Genomic DNA, 19,597 nt, shown 5'->3' on the forward strand with positions numbered 1-19,597 from the left:
CTAATTATGTAAAACCGATTTGGCGCCACTTACCCCCGATGCTGCGCCCGGGAACAGATTTCCCCCCTTGCTCCCCCTTAGCTACTGAATTTGCCCGTTTTTACAAAGAAAATAAGTTAATTTCTAAATTTCATTATCCAGGTCACAAAAGCAAAGTTTGAAGGGAATAATGGCCAGTTTCTGTATTTTTACAACATAAGCAATTAAGAAATAACACATACTATCCAGGAACAAAATTCGTGTTACATAGTGTTATAATTGACTAATTTAAGTGATTAGTGGTTTTGTGTTTAAATTCAAAATCAAATTCCACAAAAGAGTGAAAAATATTCCCTATTTCGGGGATATTTTTTATCCCCTTTTCGGGAAAAAAAATCCCAAAACAAAAAAGCCCAAGTAGAACATAGAACAATTTAAAATAACCATAAAATACTACGTTTATTACCCAGTCTTGTTTGGGTAATACAAACCAAAAGTATATATACTTTTAAAAAGTGAAAATGTGTTCTATTTCAGAGAGTTCCCAGGTAAAATAAAGTAACCTCTGTGAATCGCTGGTCTGTGCTCTATAACCATAGAAAAATATGGTAAAAGAGACAGCCAGTTCTGGATGATGGATACTAACACGGACATAATGAATCGTTTTTATAGTAATATAGAGCTAACAGTGTAATCCAGGTTAATGTGCTTGCGTATTGAAGACTCCAACAAGTCTAAATATATTCTTCGGCCATGTCCAGTGAGCAACCATATGATAAGTTACTATCTCTAGTTGGCCATGACCGAGCTTTCATTTATAAATTCATATTTTCAACTGTAAGAACCAGTGTGGTGTTTGTTTTTCGAAAATGTCTAACAGTTCAGGAAATAGACCAATATCGTACTTCATACCTTCTGTAAAACTTTGATGAATTTAAAGAAATTTCCAAAATTATTCTCAAATATCAGGTTTTAGTATATATCATATAGGGAAATACAACTAGAATTTTATAACAATAAGGATACGTAAGGCGTTAACTTATAAATAATAATACAAATTGTATTATAGACATAAACATACCATTTTTTTCATTAAATTTAAAATTTTCTGTAATGTTTGCCATGATACCATGAACTTTCAGATAATGTGAGACAGTGTTTCAAGAACTCTAATAATGAAATCATTAACAAACTACAAAACCGTAGCCGAAAAAAATGTACCTTAATTTTAAAAAGTATTGTTTTTATTCAAACTTTATAACTAAGTGTAAATAAATCGTAATATAAGTGTTAGATTACGTGCTTGTATTCTAGGACAATGTTTTTTGTGGATAATTCTATAGTTTTTGTAACTAATGATACCTCACGCAATGCTGAAACTTGATCTCTTCTTCATGTGTTCTAAACCCACTATATTCGCATTTTATGGGCCCACTCTACGTTCAATGCGTTTAAAATATATATAACAACCACGATTTCTTAGCCGGAAGTTGGGCCAAACCAGTAACTTCCGGAATATTTATCTGTTCCAAACTTACGGCCGGAAATTCCACCCGTGTTTGTTTCCTGTTTCTGATCTCCCTAGAACTTAAGAAAAATCGAACGCTTGTTTTAAGTGGTTCCTGTAATATCACAAACTTGGTATCGTCTAGTTAATTCCTGTACCGAGTTTCTTGATAACAAGAAAGCAAGATACTTTAGTAGCCATGTATCTCAGAATATAACCAACAGAATACAACCTACAGAATATAACCTACATCATATGAAAGTTCAAACTTTTTTTTATTTTACGGTTAGGTAAGGTTATGAAATTTGTAGAAACATTGTGCACGTTATTTCAACAACAACATTAGGACCCGATGCTAAAACATATCTTAGTCATATCATATTAGATGACACTGGACAATATGAAGAACATTTTAAAAATATAAAGCTTCCAACAAATGTTCACTGAATTACATTCGTAATATAGAAACCTCGATTGTGAAGTTATTGCAAGGATTTTAAAGCATTTAAGCTTTCTCACGTAAAGTTTTGAACGAAAGACAAAAGAAAAAACCTTTCATAAAGCGGGCTGGAAAGCGTTGCGACGTTAATTTAATTGGGTTGTGTTTTCTGTTCGCCATCGTACTAATTTCGCCGGACGTAGCCCAGGGTTGACGTATAGGCTTAGGCATGAATAGACCCGGGATTCAAATAATGTTTGTTTTATTTACTTGCACATGAAACTCACTGTAACAATGTAATGCTTTGTGTTACATGCACACGCAAGTCACTGTAAGAATTAATAGTTTCGTTTTGACTTTATTCACTGATTAAGTATATTTTATCACAAGTTACAGCTTTTACAGCAGAAAGAGAAGGCCTAAACATTCTTAGTAATAAGGAAAACATTGTCATTTAAAGAACCAATAATATAATCTCGATCGCGATTTTAACAACCAAACAACCTTAATGGTAAACATATTGAATTATATGTTTAAGTTTACTCGGTCATCTTAACCCAACGTACAACAACAAAAATGAGGAAAGTGCTCAAAATATTATTATACGAAAAACTAATACTTTTAAATTTTATAATTTTTTGCGTAAAAACGAATATAGAACATCATAAATTTACGGTTTATCAAAATCCCTTAACCTCACATTAAATTATAACTCTTTTAAATTACAGGCTAGTAAATATTTTAACTGGATTTTAGAATCCTATATTTCCAAGATAAACAACCAATTAAAAACACTTCCGACCTTCTAGACCAATAACATAGTTTAAACAGCGATTTTATTATAATAGAATTGTTGCGACTAGCCACACTTATTCGCTTTCAATACAGAAACTCGTACGTCCTTCAGTTACACGGACTTAACCATGAAGCATTTAGGCTTAAATGTATAGATAACGTTTTTTGCAGCTTTACGTGTCACGGAAACGAACAAAGTTATTCCGTTACATAGACAACGCACATAAAAACATACAGTTCACAGCGCAAAATAAAAACAACTATACAATAAGTTGTTTGAACATCAAACTCATCCCCCTCCCAAGTCTTAATCACTAAAATTCATAAAAAAACATACAGTGGAAATTAACTAAGTTTGTTTTCTAATCGTGTAATCCATAATCCACCAGAAGTTAAGCGCTCTAAAAAGCTTCCTAAATTTAGCATATCGTACCACACCACAAAAATAATCGATAAAGAAATCGTGCATTTAACTCAATGCTTTACTAACGTTGCCTTCAAATGGTATAGCGGTATGTCTGCGGACTTACAACGCTATAAATCGGGTTTCGATACCCATGGTGGGCAGAGCACAGACAGCCCAACGTATAGCTTTGTGCTTAACTACAAACAAACGATTACTAATGTTAACCACTTCTTTATGAAAGTAGTTATGTAAGTTATTAACAAATTAAAAAAACACACACAAGAGGCGTTTAATAAAAACACAAACTTTTGTGTAACACTTGTCCAGCCTTTTAGACAGATGAAACATGACGTAACTTGAAAATCAAATTAAACGAACATAAAAAAACCCTTCCCAAGTTCATGAGCATATGAGTGAAAACAAACAGTTTTTCTGAACAGAACATTACAGTATTAAAACATGGGGGCTCGGCATGACTAGGTGGTTAAGGCACTCGAATCGTAATCCGAAGGTCGCGGGTTCAAATCCCAGTCACACCGAACATGTTCGTCCTTTCAGCCGAGAGGGCGTTATAATGTGACGGTCAATCTCACTATTCGTTGGTAAAAGAGTAGCCCAAGAGTTGGCGGTGGGTGGTGCTGACTAAATGCCTTCCCTCTAGTCTTACACTACTATCGCAAATAGCCCTCGTGTAGTTTTGCGCGAAATTCAAAAACAAGCAAGCAAATCATAATAATCAGTTGAACAAGAATGAATTATCTTCACTGCGAGATCACGCCCAGTATTATTAAAAATGTCTACACTGAAAGATCACATCCAGTTTTAAGAATGTTTACAATGCAAGATCACATCTAGTACTAGATTTTTAAAAACACAGTTAACATAACACATCCAATCGTATACGAAATTAATAATGTCATAATATTATCAACTATTAATTTTCAACACAGTTTCTTCTTCGCAACCAAATCAATATCTAATTGTACTGATAGGTTATTTGTTTCTTGTGAACTTTTATACATTTTGGTCACTGGTATTTTTACCCACTATTAACATATAAATGTACCGAATTTAGTGCAAGAAGCTTTAACCAAACAACAAGTGTTTATAAAAACGAATAAGTTCTGAGACTTCTTCCTATTGATCTAAGTATCACATTTTTATTGTGTTTTGAAAGCATTTAAATGTACTGTATTTTAAATATATAGACGATACCGCTTTCTATTTCTTTTCAACTGACGACACACCTGGCCACGTTGGTTAAGGCGTTCGACTCGTAATCTGAGGGTCGCGAGTTCAAATCCCCGTCGCACCAAACATGCTCGCCTTTTCAATCGTGGGGGCGTTATAATGTGACGGTCATTTCACTATTCGTTGATAAAAGAGTAGCTCAAGAGTTGGCGGTGGGTGGTGATGACTAGCTTCCTTCCCTCTACTCTTACACTGCTAAATTAGGGATGACTAGCGCAGATAGCCCAATGTAGCTTTGCGCAAAATTTAAAACAAACCAAACCAATTAAAACATGTGACTTACACTAAAAGAAGAAAAATCAGACGAGCTTCATTAACAAAATCGAACAACAAACACTTCTCTATATATCTTTGATCGTGGTTTCCCCATACATTATTAATCTTATGTATTATATTCCACAGTTTTTATTGTTGTTATTATGTATATTTACATCTATATACATGGATATTTATTCACATGCGTTTGTTTTTCTCTATTTTTTCCATAAATAAATAATTCGTCAATTCAGGCGGATTGATACATACGTGAATAAGTAACTATTATCAATAATAGAATTTAAATGCATTATTAGATTGTTGAATGTTTATTTAAATAGTAAAACTTGTGTAGTCTGGAATAATTTAAACAGCGATAGAAACTTCGTACCTGATCTAAGTACGAGCCGTGGGGGCGTTATTACGTTACGGTCATCCCCACTGTTCGTTGGTTTGTTTGATTTTGAATTTTCGCGCAAAGCTACACAAGGGCTGTCTGCGCTAGCTGTTTCTAATTTAGCAGTGTAGGACTAGAGAGAAGGCAGCTAGTCATTACCACCCACCGTCAACTCTTGGGTTACTCTTTTACCGACGAATAGTGGGATTGACCGTAACGTTATAACGCCCCCACGCCTGAAAGGGCAAGCATGTTTGGAGCGTCCGCGACTCTCAGATGACTAGCTGCTTTCCTTCTAGTCTATCACTATTGAATATTCATCGCGTGGCAAACCAAAATCATACTTACTGTAACTTGTAACAAAATATCACTATAGCATTGTTTTGTGTTACACGCTCACGAAAGTCATTCAAACTCTTTTATGTAACTCACTGTAATAAAGTTTTATATTATTTATACGCTCATTTAATTTACCGAAATAGTGTTTTCTTTTACTTCACATAATTTACTCAAAGATTTTTTATTATTTATTTACATGCTTAGACAACTCACTGTAACAACATTTTATGTTGTTTACATGCTTAGGCAACCCTAACAATGTTTCGAGTTTTATAAATGATTTAACTTTTGTAACAAATATGAGAAAATTCCCTGGAAGTAAAAATAATAAAATATTATTTTTGTTCTATTTAACATTTCTCCTTTTTAATAAGAAACGTACAGAACACAAAAAAACAAGTTACTTTTAACTGAAACGCGTTATTGAAATATTCGAAAGACAATTTCCACCTTTTCACATAGTGACAGTTATCAAAAAAACATAAGTTTAATCATTTTACGTCACGTTTATGAAGGTTTGAAAGTTTCTGTTGTTCTTAGGGAACCAGTTTACTGCAAATTAGGTAAAAATCCTGACATACAAAATATGCTATAAATATTTTTGACCAAACGAATACTGGAGTAGGAATGTAAGTAGGTATCAAAGTGTCGACTTCGTTGTGTGAAACCAAAGTATATATTTAACCGTTGTTGTTAGAATTATTAAACCTTTTATGGGCAATAAGACAGACAAACATGTAGCTAGGGAGCTTTTTCAGATATTCACGGCAAGCTACACAAGAAATATATGCGCAAGACGAACCAACTTAGGAACTTACAGAAAAATACGATAGGTGGTTAGCTAACAGCACAAACCGCTCACCTTTGGACTATTCAACTCAAATTGTGGAATTTGCCTACCATTTTTATAGCGCACGCAAACATGATGCGTGAGGTGCAATTTTGTGTTAACAGGACATGTACCATGAACCCTCGAATATACAGACCCAGTCCACGACCAGAGACTATCAATCAAGCACATGCAAATACATATTAGTAGAAAGACTACATACAAATTCAAAGATATAGTTAGAGTAACAGAAAGATCAACAACATGACAAGTAGTTACGAAAAAATAGACTACATGGGTGAACAGATTGCATGTATATATATATCCACAGAGAAAGAGATGGACAAATACACGTAAACAATCGGACTGTATGTATGTATACATCTGTAAAGAAATAGATGAATAAACACAAATACAGACAAACTTTAACAGATAAGCCAAAGCAAGACATGCAGATGAAATCAATGGTTAAGAAATAAACCAAACACCACACATAAGTTAATAAGGAAGTCTGAGGGAAGGTAAAGGAGTAGGTATAATAAATAATACGTCAGCCACGTTATATCTGCTGTATCCAGTGGTGACGAGGTCCTCACATAATCCTCGGGCAAACTGGGACATAACAGACTAGATGACATTATTTGTATTAGCAAACTGATTTACAAGAACTAACAGTGAAAACTGTTGGTACACGCAAATATAAATATTAACAAAGAAATACGAAAATAAACGTAGATATCAGTAATTACATAGGCCAACACAGCAAAAATGTAAATAAGTGAAGTAACACAGGTAATAAACCAGACAAAAACATAGACACAGATTAACCTACGGTCTAATATCATTCTTATGATTTATACAGGTTAACGGATAAAAAAAACAACAGCATATATACATATGTATGTGAGTGTGTATGTATATATATATGTGTGTGTGTATATATATATATATATATATTATGTACCCCCACCAAAGAAGACTTAGTGATAGACGTGCAAATACATATAGAAAGGTTGATGGAAACACAAGCAAATAGAAAATAACAAGGAGAAAAAAAATAATAATATACGGGCGACCAAGTCGTATAGATTTATAGAAAGAACACTTATTGCGAAAAACGTAAAGAGATCAAAATACACATCGAAATACACAGGCGACTAAGTCATTTAACTATAGAGAAATAAACATATTGAGAAACAGATATCAAGATACAGTAAAAACACGCACGTGAAACACGCGGGAAGACGTAAATATGACAACCTTGTTCATCACCTTGTTTTCTAACAGAAATTCTACCAGTTAAGTTAAAAGCAGCATACGTTAACTGACAGAGCTTTCACGAGGTATCCACATTACATCATTACGCGCGCTTTTGTCCCAAGATGGTGTGTTAAAAAGCGTTGTTCCCACGGTAACCATAAGAGGCCCATGACTTGTTACAACCAAAGTTCATCAGTGAACTCCACCCCACGCCTTAATTGAAACGATCATCCTCTGAACTCTCTCCCTCCCTATTCGAAGAAAACATGATCAAAGGTCACGCGTATCAACATGCACGAGTAACGAGCACGAGTGTCAGCATGGGTTGGGGTAGCAGCACGCGCCACCCGAGTTTTCGTGTTTTGTGTTTCGGTCCCGAATCTTGTGGTCTATTGTGAGTGCTTGAGAGGGAACATAGTGTACAGAGCTAAGGCCAATGTTACAACCAGTGTTTTGACGCTCGATAAAATTTTATTGAAAAAGCCGTACCCTTGTAACTAATTTTAAATCTCTTATAGTTAATTCAGAGTCAAACCACCTCCCTGTATCATTTATCCCTGAACCTCACGGGGTGTGGTGACGTGTTTGTTCTGTTAGGCTCCCAGACAATCGGAAAAAGCTTGTTGTAGCATCACCAGCAGGGGGCGCACGGCTTGAATTGATTAACAAAAAGCCACCAGGCGTCTGTCAGCATAAATGTATAACGAAAACATCTCAGTCTTGGATGCCGTGCATCACCCAATATAAGTTTTTTTGTTTCGTGACTAATTACACGTTTTTCAAAACAAAACAAATGCGAACATAAACAGTCTAGCACACTTCATCACTGAACAAATAAAAAGGTTGGTTTTGGTTTTGTTATAGTACACAGCTGAGCATTTCAGTAGTTTTAGGCATAACTATCCTTGAATAATTACTCTATTTCAGGTCTCTTCAACATTCTGTTAACCAAATAAGTAAAAAGTTTTGCTAGTTTACATGTAATTATAGCCTATTTATTGGTTTAATGTGTGCGGACATATGTTTGTTGCAATATTTAGAACGAGAGATCACACAACTTTAACCGGATATTAAGGCACACATATTTATGGATAATGGAAAATAAGCTTATGGATTTTAAAATAGTACGTCTTTTTTTAAACTTCACTTTTGTTAATATCTTAAATGAAGTATTAAATAGGCCCAAAATCCTTACATATGAATGTGTGTGAGTGTAATATGGTTCTGTAGTAAAATGTAATATATAGAAAAATCACACCTCTGCAATTTCCGAGGCTTAAACCTTTCGTGTCTCTATATAACTCGTAACATAGAAATTGTTTTTTTTTTTTACTCCATAAGAACTCGAGCATAATCAAGGCCAAACAGCGACTGTGAAATTGATCAATACTTATCTCGTGAACAGCGACCTTGTTGATACATTGGAACACTGATGTTTTACCACAAAATCGTCAATGGTATTCATCCGTGATACTACGTAATCATGTGCATGTTAGAAGTGTTTGCTTCAAAAATGAAACACTTGTTTCTTTTACACAGACCGTGAGTATCTGAATAAATGGAACAGTGTATTGTGAATTTATGAGCATCTAATGAAGCTTATAAGGAAGACGGAAGATTTTCAGCGATACCAAAGCAATTCTTCTGCACTAGTGCTCTCGAGTTCATGTCTTAATAGCAAGAAGTTTGTATAAGTTGACTTTTAAGGAATTCGCACTCTGGGTCTCCTGCGCTCCCAGCGGCTCATCTGTAAACCAGGTTTCGATATCCGTGGTGGGCGCGTCACAGATAGACCACTGTGTAGCTTTGTGTCTGATAACAAACAAATTAACTATCCGGTTTTCTGACTAATAGTATTTATTTCTTAAATTCACGCAAAGCTACAAAACTGTTATCTGCAAAAAGCTGTCTCTAAGTTTGATCTTGTAGATTAAGGGAAGGCAGCTCGTCAACAACACTTGTCGCCCAATCCCAGGTTTGAGTGAATAGTGGGATTTAATGCGAACCCACTTAAAAAGTAATATTACTAATGCATCCTTAAGGACTGTACGTTTGACTGGGTGAGTTTGAAATGCATGCACACTATGCTTCTCAGAACTGTTCTGAAACAACATAAAATCAAATGCTACAATACAATTCTGAGTTTCAATATAAAAACATGAACTTTCTGAAACAAAATCTTCGCTGGTGAACAGAACAGTTAAACAATTTAATTTTTTTTGGGAGGTTGCTTAATGATCAATCATTGTGCAAAATACAGTATCTTTGCTTTATAAGCACTAAATAACATACAGTAAAATTAAAAGTTTTCACCCTGTTTTTGAGAAGGAAAAATTAAACATTATAGTGTCAGATTATCTATATTTTACGTATAGTAATGACGTAGTTCGTTTTAATCTTCAGAATGGTAAACATGAAAACAGCAGATTTTCAACTACTGTAAACATCCCTTGGCCTCTAACGTTATTTTACTATAAGCATATTCTACGTTCCTCATTGCTTAAAAAGAATTTAGTTCTAACTAGTTCTATTTTTGTGATATGAAACTGCCTTTAAAAAAAAATGTAACATCAACTTTAAAATAAATGATTTACCATAATGGGTGATTATCAGTTTTCCCATCGAAGTTCGTGTATGACTCTGTGTAGTGCGGTTTAGAATAATTAATACACACAAATCAATCCTGTTGATCACTTCCTGTGAATAGGGGCGATAAATTATTATATGGAAATATCCTAGTCAGCAACAGGGACGTAATTTGTGGGAAGCAAGAAGAGCAATTTTTTTCCCATTAAGAAGAGTAAAAAGCAACCTGATAATTATCAGATTTTACTGTGCCAACTGTAAACCTACAGTATAGCCTCATGCAAAACCACATATTATTACATTTTTACTTTAAAAAACAACAACAACTAAGAGCTTTTGAGATTTCTGATATAACTTGTCCCCCTCCAAAAAACAAACAAATAGAATTAAATCTCAGATGGCGTTGCTGCAGCTTGTTACTTAATATGAGACAACAATGGCAGATAGTATTGTGAAGACTTCGCCGAAGATGGTACAGTTTCGATACCTTGGTTTTAGTGGCATTCCAAATGTGGCCAATGTTACAAAGTTTCACACAAGTATGACCAATTTTAAAAGTAAAATTTACTAATCAAACCCCATTTTTAGTAGGTTTTTGTTTTGAATCTCGCGCAGAGCTACACGTTATTAGTAGGTAAAACTTTAAATATGATCTTTTCATTGTTATTGTTGTTTCTTAACTTCCCTTTGTAACAGGTTTTTAGTACCCAAAAGCCCAATATGGGTTAAGATTGGCCATAGGTTTATGTTTTGTGTATATAAATGATGTATAACTTTCAAAAGATCGGTTTCAACCAAAACACGAGCTTCGTCTTCGCTGACATTGTTCGAAAGAACAGTGAGGTCACACAACATTAGACCTACCTATCTTTGACACGACATTTCCAGCTTAAACTTTCTGCTTGTTTTACCAAAAAGCTATGCTCCTGTTGACATACGTTTATAAGCTGTTTGAAAACACCTATAACTTATTACGTTCAAGCAACATTATCTCCATGGTTACAGTTACACATAGGAGGGTAAAAAACGATATACGAAAAAAAAAAGTTTAGGGCTAATATACATTATCACTATTCATAACAAACCTCAGACCAAATCTTGTTCCTGAACAAAAGAGAAAAGAACAAACTTCACTACTAGAATGAGTGGGATGCACAGAACATTGAACAAACTTTGAATGAGATATACAAAAACGGTAGTCTTGTTTATAGTTTACAAAAATGCAACATCGTGTCGAATGAAATAAAAATATTACATGTAATGTTTTAGCCTAAAGTTGTATATGCTTTATACGATGTTTGTCCAAAACTATCCTTCCTCGCACTTTATTCATTCCTATAAAACATTTGGTATTGCAAAAATCGCGTTACATCCGCTTTACCGGACCTTCGGAAGAACAAGATAAACGTTTTTCTTTTAACTAAAGTAATGCCATGCCAAGGTTTTTGTGGTTTACGTTCACAAAATTCCCATCACAATTATAGGAAACTCGTCTTAGGTTAGTCCGTGAAACGTGATAGTAACTGAGCAGAAATTCATTACGTCATGTTTATCCTCCAACTGCTAAATTAACTTTTATTTTCTAGCGTATTTCATTTAGAGATTTTATTGGACAATTTCAATGTCAGTTTCAGGCTAAAGGCGGGGAAAGTATCATCTTAAAATGGAAGACAGGATCGATATAAAGGCGTGGTCTTGTACGCCTGGATAGATCGTTAAACATGTCGTGTCCGCCTTAACGTTATAAGGCTTTTCTCCTGAGATAGATCTAATCGAAAACCGCTGACTCTGCAAAAAGTGGATTCTTCAAATATAATTTGCTGTTTTTCCTACATTTGAAGCTGGTTTTGTTAAAATAAAAACCTCTATAAACGTATAGCAAACATGTTGTTAGTTGTCATTCACAATTACTAGATAATGTTACGTATTATTATCTTTTATACGTAGCGTTTTAAGTACGAAGCTACTAATGACATTACATATAAAAACATAAGATTAAAAGTCCCATAGTCGCCGAAGTATAAATAACAATAACGAGCTACGATTCTAATACTTATGTTTCTTCAGCAGATCTTTGAGATATTACATTGTTTAGATGACGAACCGAAACTCTAACATTTATTGTAGTTTCCTACTCTATTATATTTAATTCTAGAAAAAATCAATAAGATTAAAGACTTCTTTGGATTTTTGAAACTACATATTATATGGATCAAGTTGCTTGTACATCCATGACTTTGTCTATTATAGAACCTTGACAACACTAAAATATCATAAGTATTATAATCCATCACACTAATTACAACTGTTCGTTGTTTTTTGTTGTTTTTTTAATTTCGCGCAAAGCTACACGAGGGCTATCTGCACTAGCCGTCCCTAATTTAGCAGTGTAAGACTAGAGGGAAGGCAGCTAGTCATCACCACCCACCGCCAATTCTTGGGCTACTCTTTTACCAACGAATAGTGGGATTGACCGTCACATTATAACGCCCCCACGGCTGAAAGGGCGAGCATGTTTGGCGCAACCGGGATGCGAACCCCGACCCTCAGCTTACGAGTCAAACACCTTGACCCACCTGTCCATACCGAGCCACTCAGAATAGTTACAACACAAAATTATTTTAATTTGTGACTTTAATAAGTAGTCACACGATACATGCTTAATCTCTGCCGCTATTATAAATTTTTGTTTGGACATTTTAAATACAATTAAGAAACTGTAGTTGATTATATCTATCGAGCTATAATTCTGAGTTATCAAAAAATCCACGCTATTAAGCCCATTGTCTGAACTATTACTGGTTTAGAAATTATGTCTGACGCGAAATCTACAAGTTTGAGACTGTTATATTAAGCATAATGGTTATACATAGGACTTACTCGAACATTTCATCACAATTCTATCCGGTGGTGTCCAGAACTACAGAATCAAAAAACATGTTAAATGCGCATACGCATCTAAGTTTTTCTGAATACAAATCTCTTGAGCATAATTACAGTTTTTTCACAGCACAGAAACCAAGGTTGTGACAGAAGTAGGATAAGTCGCATTGAAGACAAATTGATATCCATTTTTCAGAAGACAAAGTTAAAAATCAACGATATTGCAAGCGCTTTCTAGATATAAAGACTTATATCATAGGAAAAAAACAGTTAATACGGAATATCTTATTACCAATATGTCGTTCTGGTGAAATAAAATATATATACTCGTAGAACACAATACTCACGTTTAATAACTATTTAATTATAACGAGACAGAACCAAAACGAATTGTTTTTATTGTTAAATATATAACTGTACAATGGGCTATCTGTGCTGTACCCACCACGGGTATCGCAAACTGGATTTTAGCATTATGAGCCTTCAGATTTACTGCAGAGTCATCGGGGAAGGGAAGGGTGTAGGTAAAGGAACTGAAATGAATAAGTAATTGTTATTATGAATTTGTTCTTTCAGAAACCAAAATTAAAAACTAACGTATGTATATGTAGAAGGTATAGGTGGGGCCTTCTAGGAAATGATGCGGACTTTGCATGCTTTGCTAAAGCTTGGATTGTAACGGAAAGACTTACATCAAACTTCCTGTGCGTCCATACTTGTTACGTCACATACGTGCTTTAGCGACGAACTTCCAAATGTATTGGTGTGGCGGATAATTTTGACATGTGTTGGTATGGCGGGTAATATCTACATGTGTTGGTATGGCGGGTAATATCTACATGTATTGGTGTGGCGGATAATATCTACATGTGTTGGTATGGCGGGTAATATCTACATGTGTTGGTATAACGGTTTATTTCTGCACGTGTTGGTATATAGAGTAATTTTCATATGTGTTGGTGTAACAGCTAATTTCTACATGTCTTAGTACAGGGAATAATTTCTACATGTACTGATAAAGCCAGTTATTTCTACATGTATTGGTATAGGGTGAAGAATGGCTGCTCTCTGACTGATATTAACACTGCTTTATTGTTAACCTGTTATTCTCTTTTATTGATACAAAAAAAAGGAGTAATAAAACACAGCGATCTTTGATAGGGGTAAAATACATTGTAGATAACACAGCGATCTTTGATAGGGGTAAGCTATATTGTAGATAACCCAGCAATCTTTAACAAGTGTTTTACTTTTTACGATGTTTGTGCAAAACAACACAAGATGTATTCGCTCCAGCCGACCCTAATTTTCAACTGATAGATTATATGAAAGGCAGCTGGTCTGTTAGTTCACATTTAGGGACGACTAGCAAAAATAGCCCATTGAAAGCAAACAATTCTCATTTTCATCATGTTTTCACGTGACACATTTTAAACTCTCAAGGTTTGATATTTTTCACCATCAGAACGATTTGCATATCAGAGCATAAAAGGTAATTTTATCTTTTTATCCGTAAAGTACGTGGAAAATTCCAGCATTAATATGCCGTATTACGTGAAATATAAACGGTACTGCATGTGAGCGATTCATTTGTCATTCGGAGTCCTGCAAACAAAGAAACACGAAAAAAAATCCAGTCGTGAGCCCGCAAGCAACATGGAGTATAATTAAGTTAGACAAATGTGTTTAAAAACCTATAGAGTCCTCTCATCATATCGATAATTCTAGGGTTAAGTCCGGTTACCGAGTGACAAAAGAAATACAATTCCATACTTGGTCGTAGCTTGAACAAGTATATCTTACAAAACAACACATCGTTAATGATTTCAAGTGTATACCACTGTTTTGCTGCCCCAACGAACAAGGAAAACTTGTACTAATGAAATCGAAGAACAAAACGAACACAGTGACTTTGCAAAATCAATGCTAATCCAAGGTTTGCGCGTAACTTTGCGTATACATCAACTAAAGCTTAGCTGTGACAGCTGTTAACTCAGTTACAAAGAAACCTGATCATCAGACATGGACAAATCCATATTTATAGCCCGATTTGAGTCGTGTAACATACAGTAGCTGAGGTTTTATCTGAATACTTACCTGACAGCAAAATTGATTTCGGATTGCCGAGGTTAATATTTTGCCGTAATAACATAATCTATGGTGAATACGCGAAGCTTAACCTCGAGGCAGTTGTTGGTAGACCAAACGTTGAAAAATTCTATTAATCATTTATCACTCTTTAATACATGCACGTTTTAGTATGCGCTTGCCCCACCTGCCTCGAGACTTACACTACACGTTCCCCTGCACTGCACCTGCCTCGAGCGTTGTTTATGTATTTATGATGAAATACACGTGCATACGTAAGAGGTATGTTTTTACTTATTATCATTTGATGTCGTGAAACGTAAAATGTATTAATATAATTGATGTTAACATGTCAGCGTGGAAGGGAATCCGACTTTAATTACGGTCTGTATCAAAGCACTGTAATTGTTCATACAACAAATGGTTTAACACAATATTTCATATAAAGTAATCGCAGTTTGTTCTCACAATACATTTATCTGTTCAGTAAGGTTCTACTTGAGAAATATCTATCTTGTTTTTGATTCGATATATTGTGTTTTAATGCTTTACTGATTTTTTGCACGTGTGTAACAAACATAAAATAAAATAAACAATTGTTTAGTGAGCTTATCAATAAAAGTGACAGTTTACTAGTTTAACACAATAAAATGCTATTCTTATAGAATATTTACTCAAGAATAAGGATTAAAAATTACCTTATTAACAGTTGCTAAGGATTTAATTTCTTAGCTTAGGTAATAAAGCACACACTTATTGTGCTAGAGACACCTGGTTCAATCTAGGTACATACGTCAGTTGGGTATCACCACTTATTGTTCTAGATGTGCCCTGTTCAATCTAGGTACATACATCAGTTGGGTATCACCACTTATTGTGCTAGATGTGCCTGGTTCAAGCCAGAGACATACATCAGTTGGGTATTACCACTTATTGTGCTAGATGTTAACAAAGAGACACCTGGTTCAAGCCAGAGACATACATCAGTTGGGTATCACCACTTATTGTGCTAGATGTGCCTGGTTCAAGCCAGAGACCTACATCAGTTGGATATCACCACTTATTGTGCTAGATGTGCCTGGTTCAATCTAGGTACATATATCAGATAGGTATCACCACTTATTGTGCTAGAGACACCTGGTTCAAGCCAGAGACATACATCAGTTGGGTATCACCACTTATTGTGCTAGATGTGCCTGGTTCAATCTAGGCACATACATCAGTTTGGTTTCACCACTTACTGAGTTAGATGTGCCTGGTTAAGTCCAAGGACATACATCAGTTAGATTATCGCAGAGGTTAAGGAGTTATTGGGATTTTCAAACCGAATTTAATGTACATTAAAATATAAAATAAGTCTAGCAAATGACTATAAGGCTCAAACTAGTGTCATGAGATAATTTTATTAATAAATCTTACATTATTATTTACCACATAAGTTAACTCTTAGACCACTGCGTACAGCGTATTAATTATGTAGCATGTCCACAAAGGAATATAAGGCTTAAAGTAGCAGTTACGAGTTACATTTTACTATCACGTTTTAAATTTTTATGTTCAGCATAACGAAATAGAAAGAAACCAGCTGCTTTACACACACACACACACACACACACACACACACACACATATATATATATATATACAAATATCAAGGACAAACCTACACTGCACCATCTACTAGTATTTTATAACATAATAAGTTTAGCCAGATTAAGTTATTTCGACACACAATGTTTGAACACAAGTTATTCCTTCCTCTCACGACAAACGTGCGTTAAAAGACCATCATACTAAATTTGAGATCTTTAAAGAGGTAACCAATTACAAATAGAACAGCATTTTATATGTCCAACTATGCCAATTACCTGTCAGGTATGACTAAACTCTTTTCGAAGTCTGACCCAAAACAGAACAAGATTTCCTAAAGTCAATGTTATATATAAATATAAACTTACTTGCCAAGCTTGGCTAATAATTCTGCTAATTTCTGATTTAAGAAAGACACAGATATATTAATTTGAGCTTTACCTTGTAGCCACGACTTATGATCCTTGTACTTTTTCCGTTGTGAAGACACAGTATTAACAGTTGACAACCTTCTGATATATTATTAACATTACACGTAGCCACTGCTAGCTATCGTTACAATAAAGATACAGAATTAACAGTTGACAACCTTCTGATATATTATTAACATTGCATGTAGCCACTGCTAGCTATCGTTACAATAAAGACGCAGTATTAACAGTTGACAACCTTCTGATATATTATTAACATTGCATGTAGCCACTGCTAGCTATCGTTATAATAAAGACGCAGTATTAACAGTTGACAACCTTCTGATATATTATTAACATTGCATGTAGCCACTGCTAGCTATCGTTATAATAAGACGCAGTATTAACAGTTGACAACCTTCTGATATATTATTAACATTACATTGTAGCCACTGCTAGCTATCGTTATAATAAAGACGCAGTATTAACAGTTGACAACCTTCTGATATATTATTAACATTGCATGTAGCCACTGCTAGCTGTTGTTATGATAAAGACGCAGTATAAACAGTTGACAACCTTCTGATATATTATTAACATTACATTGTAGCCACTGCTAGCTATTGTTATGATAAAGACGCAGTATTAACAGTTGACAACCTTCTGATATATTATTAACATTGCATGTAGCCACTGCTAGCTATCGTTATAATAAAGACGCAGTATTAACAGTTGACAACCTTCTGATATATTATTAACATTACATTGTAGCCACTGCTAGCTATCGTTATAATAAAGACGCAGTATTAACAGTTGACAACCTTCTGATATATTATTAACATTACATTGTAGCCACTGCTAGCTATCGTTATAATAAAGACGCAGTATTAACAGTTGACAACCTTCTGATATATTATTAACATTGCATGTAGCCACTGCTAGCTATTGTTATGATAAAGACGCATTATAAACAGTTGACAACCTTCTGATATATTATTAACATTGCATGTAGCCACTGCTAGCTATTGTTATGATAAAGACGCAGTATTAACAGTTGACAACCTTCAGTAAGTAAAGAGTTTTAAGAAGTGATAAATAAACAAAACCTATGTAGCAACATATAATTAACGAGTTCTTAGTTCAGATTTTGTTTTAGAAAAGATTCCAATTACTGATCATATTTAGAACGGACATGAATTTAACTCAACCTTCTTACATCGTATCATAAAAGACCGCTAAAAAAAAAAAGACTCATTACTCCGTGATGACAAGAAAACCCTCTTGTAGAGAAAATTATATATTTAAAAACGCTGGTATGTGTAGAGAAAGCACTAACAGAGGTACCTTCTCGACCCCTAACAACAAGCCGTTTTAAAATATATAAAGACACATTACTGTTTAGAAATACAGAGCTAAATACGAGTGCATGAGGTATGATAAATACATTTAGTGAAGTAAAAGTAAAATTTGAATAAGACAAGAAGAACCTCCTCGTGAATATTCTGTTAATTTACAAAATAACAAGGTTAATAAAAATTTGTTCCAGGATCTAGTTTAAATAAATGCCTCGTAAACCAAGTTTCCAGAGAAAATCTGACGGCAAACATAAGAGGTTGCTTTCTTGTTTCCATTTCACTTTACTTGTTATTTGAAATTGTTTTCTAAAGTAACCAAGCAACTGCTGTTTCACAGTATGATTCTTTACAGTCAATGTAACCTAAATCTACGATGTTGATACATTACCAACACGTGGCCAAATGAAAAATGCCCTTAAGTAATGAATAGTAAGAGTTATGAACTAACCTGCTGGCATGACAATCCGCTTATCGGAGCTGAGGCCTCTAACGGTAGACCGGCCCGAGGAAGAAGAACGGGAGGAAACATTCATTTGACCGTTGATTGTATGTTTGTCGGGGGTGTAGTGGCCGAGGAGAAGAGGAGAAACAGTTGGGATGTTATTAAATGCACTCGGTGAAAAGTACCTGTCTCGGTATGTTGGAGTCACGGATGCTACGAGGCCTGCCGACTTGCTGGTCATTTCCGTGCTGATAGACGAAGTCTTACCCGGGGAAAAGCGGCGACAAGAGAGGACGCTGTCAACCGGGACAGACGACATTTGGGAAGTTGCGCCGTAGCGGTAGGCACAACCGGGCCAATCGTCCCTTGTTCCAAAGGCCTCCACCTTAACATTCACAGAGCAGGGAGACGGAGGTGGAATCAGCCCTCTACCTCCCCCTCCACTAGTTCCACCTTTGTTCAGGTCAGTAGAAAGGACCTGTCCGTAGGTACAGCTACTGTTAGGACCTTCAAACATGATAAAAATACAAACTGAAATGTCAACTTCCCGTCGTAACTACCGTCCACTTTAACTTCCAGGAAATAAGCAAAGGAAAAAGTCAGTTGTGAGCACGTGGTCACTGTCTGTTAGAGCTCCACAGATTACAGGGACTGTCTGGAAAGTTCAATATTATTAGTAAATGACTGTTAATTCCTGAGTAGTAGATTATATCTTTCTAAAAACTGTTCCATATTAAATTCTTAGATATGTATTTGCCTTTTTCCCACACTTCCCGTTATATCTCC

At 35.0% G+C, this 19,597-nt stretch overlaps 1 protein-coding gene across 12 annotated transcripts in view; it reads right to left on the minus strand.

Annotated features, from left to right (window-relative positions):
- The window catches only part of LOC143250832 (retroviral integration site protein Fli-1 homolog), a 147,076-nt gene that overhangs the window by 111,875 nt on the left and 15,604 nt on the right, over positions 1-19,597 (minus strand). For all 12 annotated transcript variants that reach the window (XR_013028374.1, XM_076501898.1, XM_076501895.1 and 9 more), the window contains one exon: positions 18,818-19,466. Coding sequence is in view for 11 of the 12 variants with exons in the window: in XM_076501898.1 (XP_076358013.1) it covers positions 18,818-19,328 (511 nt within the window). In the remaining variant the exon portion in view is untranslated. The remainder of the gene's footprint in view (positions 1-18,817; positions 19,467-19,597) is intronic.

This window comes from Tachypleus tridentatus, chromosome 5, assembly GCF_004210375.1.
Source record: "Tachypleus tridentatus isolate NWPU-2018 chromosome 5, ASM421037v1, whole genome shotgun sequence".
Lineage (NCBI taxonomy): Eukaryota > Metazoa > Arthropoda > Merostomata > Xiphosura > Limulidae > Tachypleus > Tachypleus tridentatus.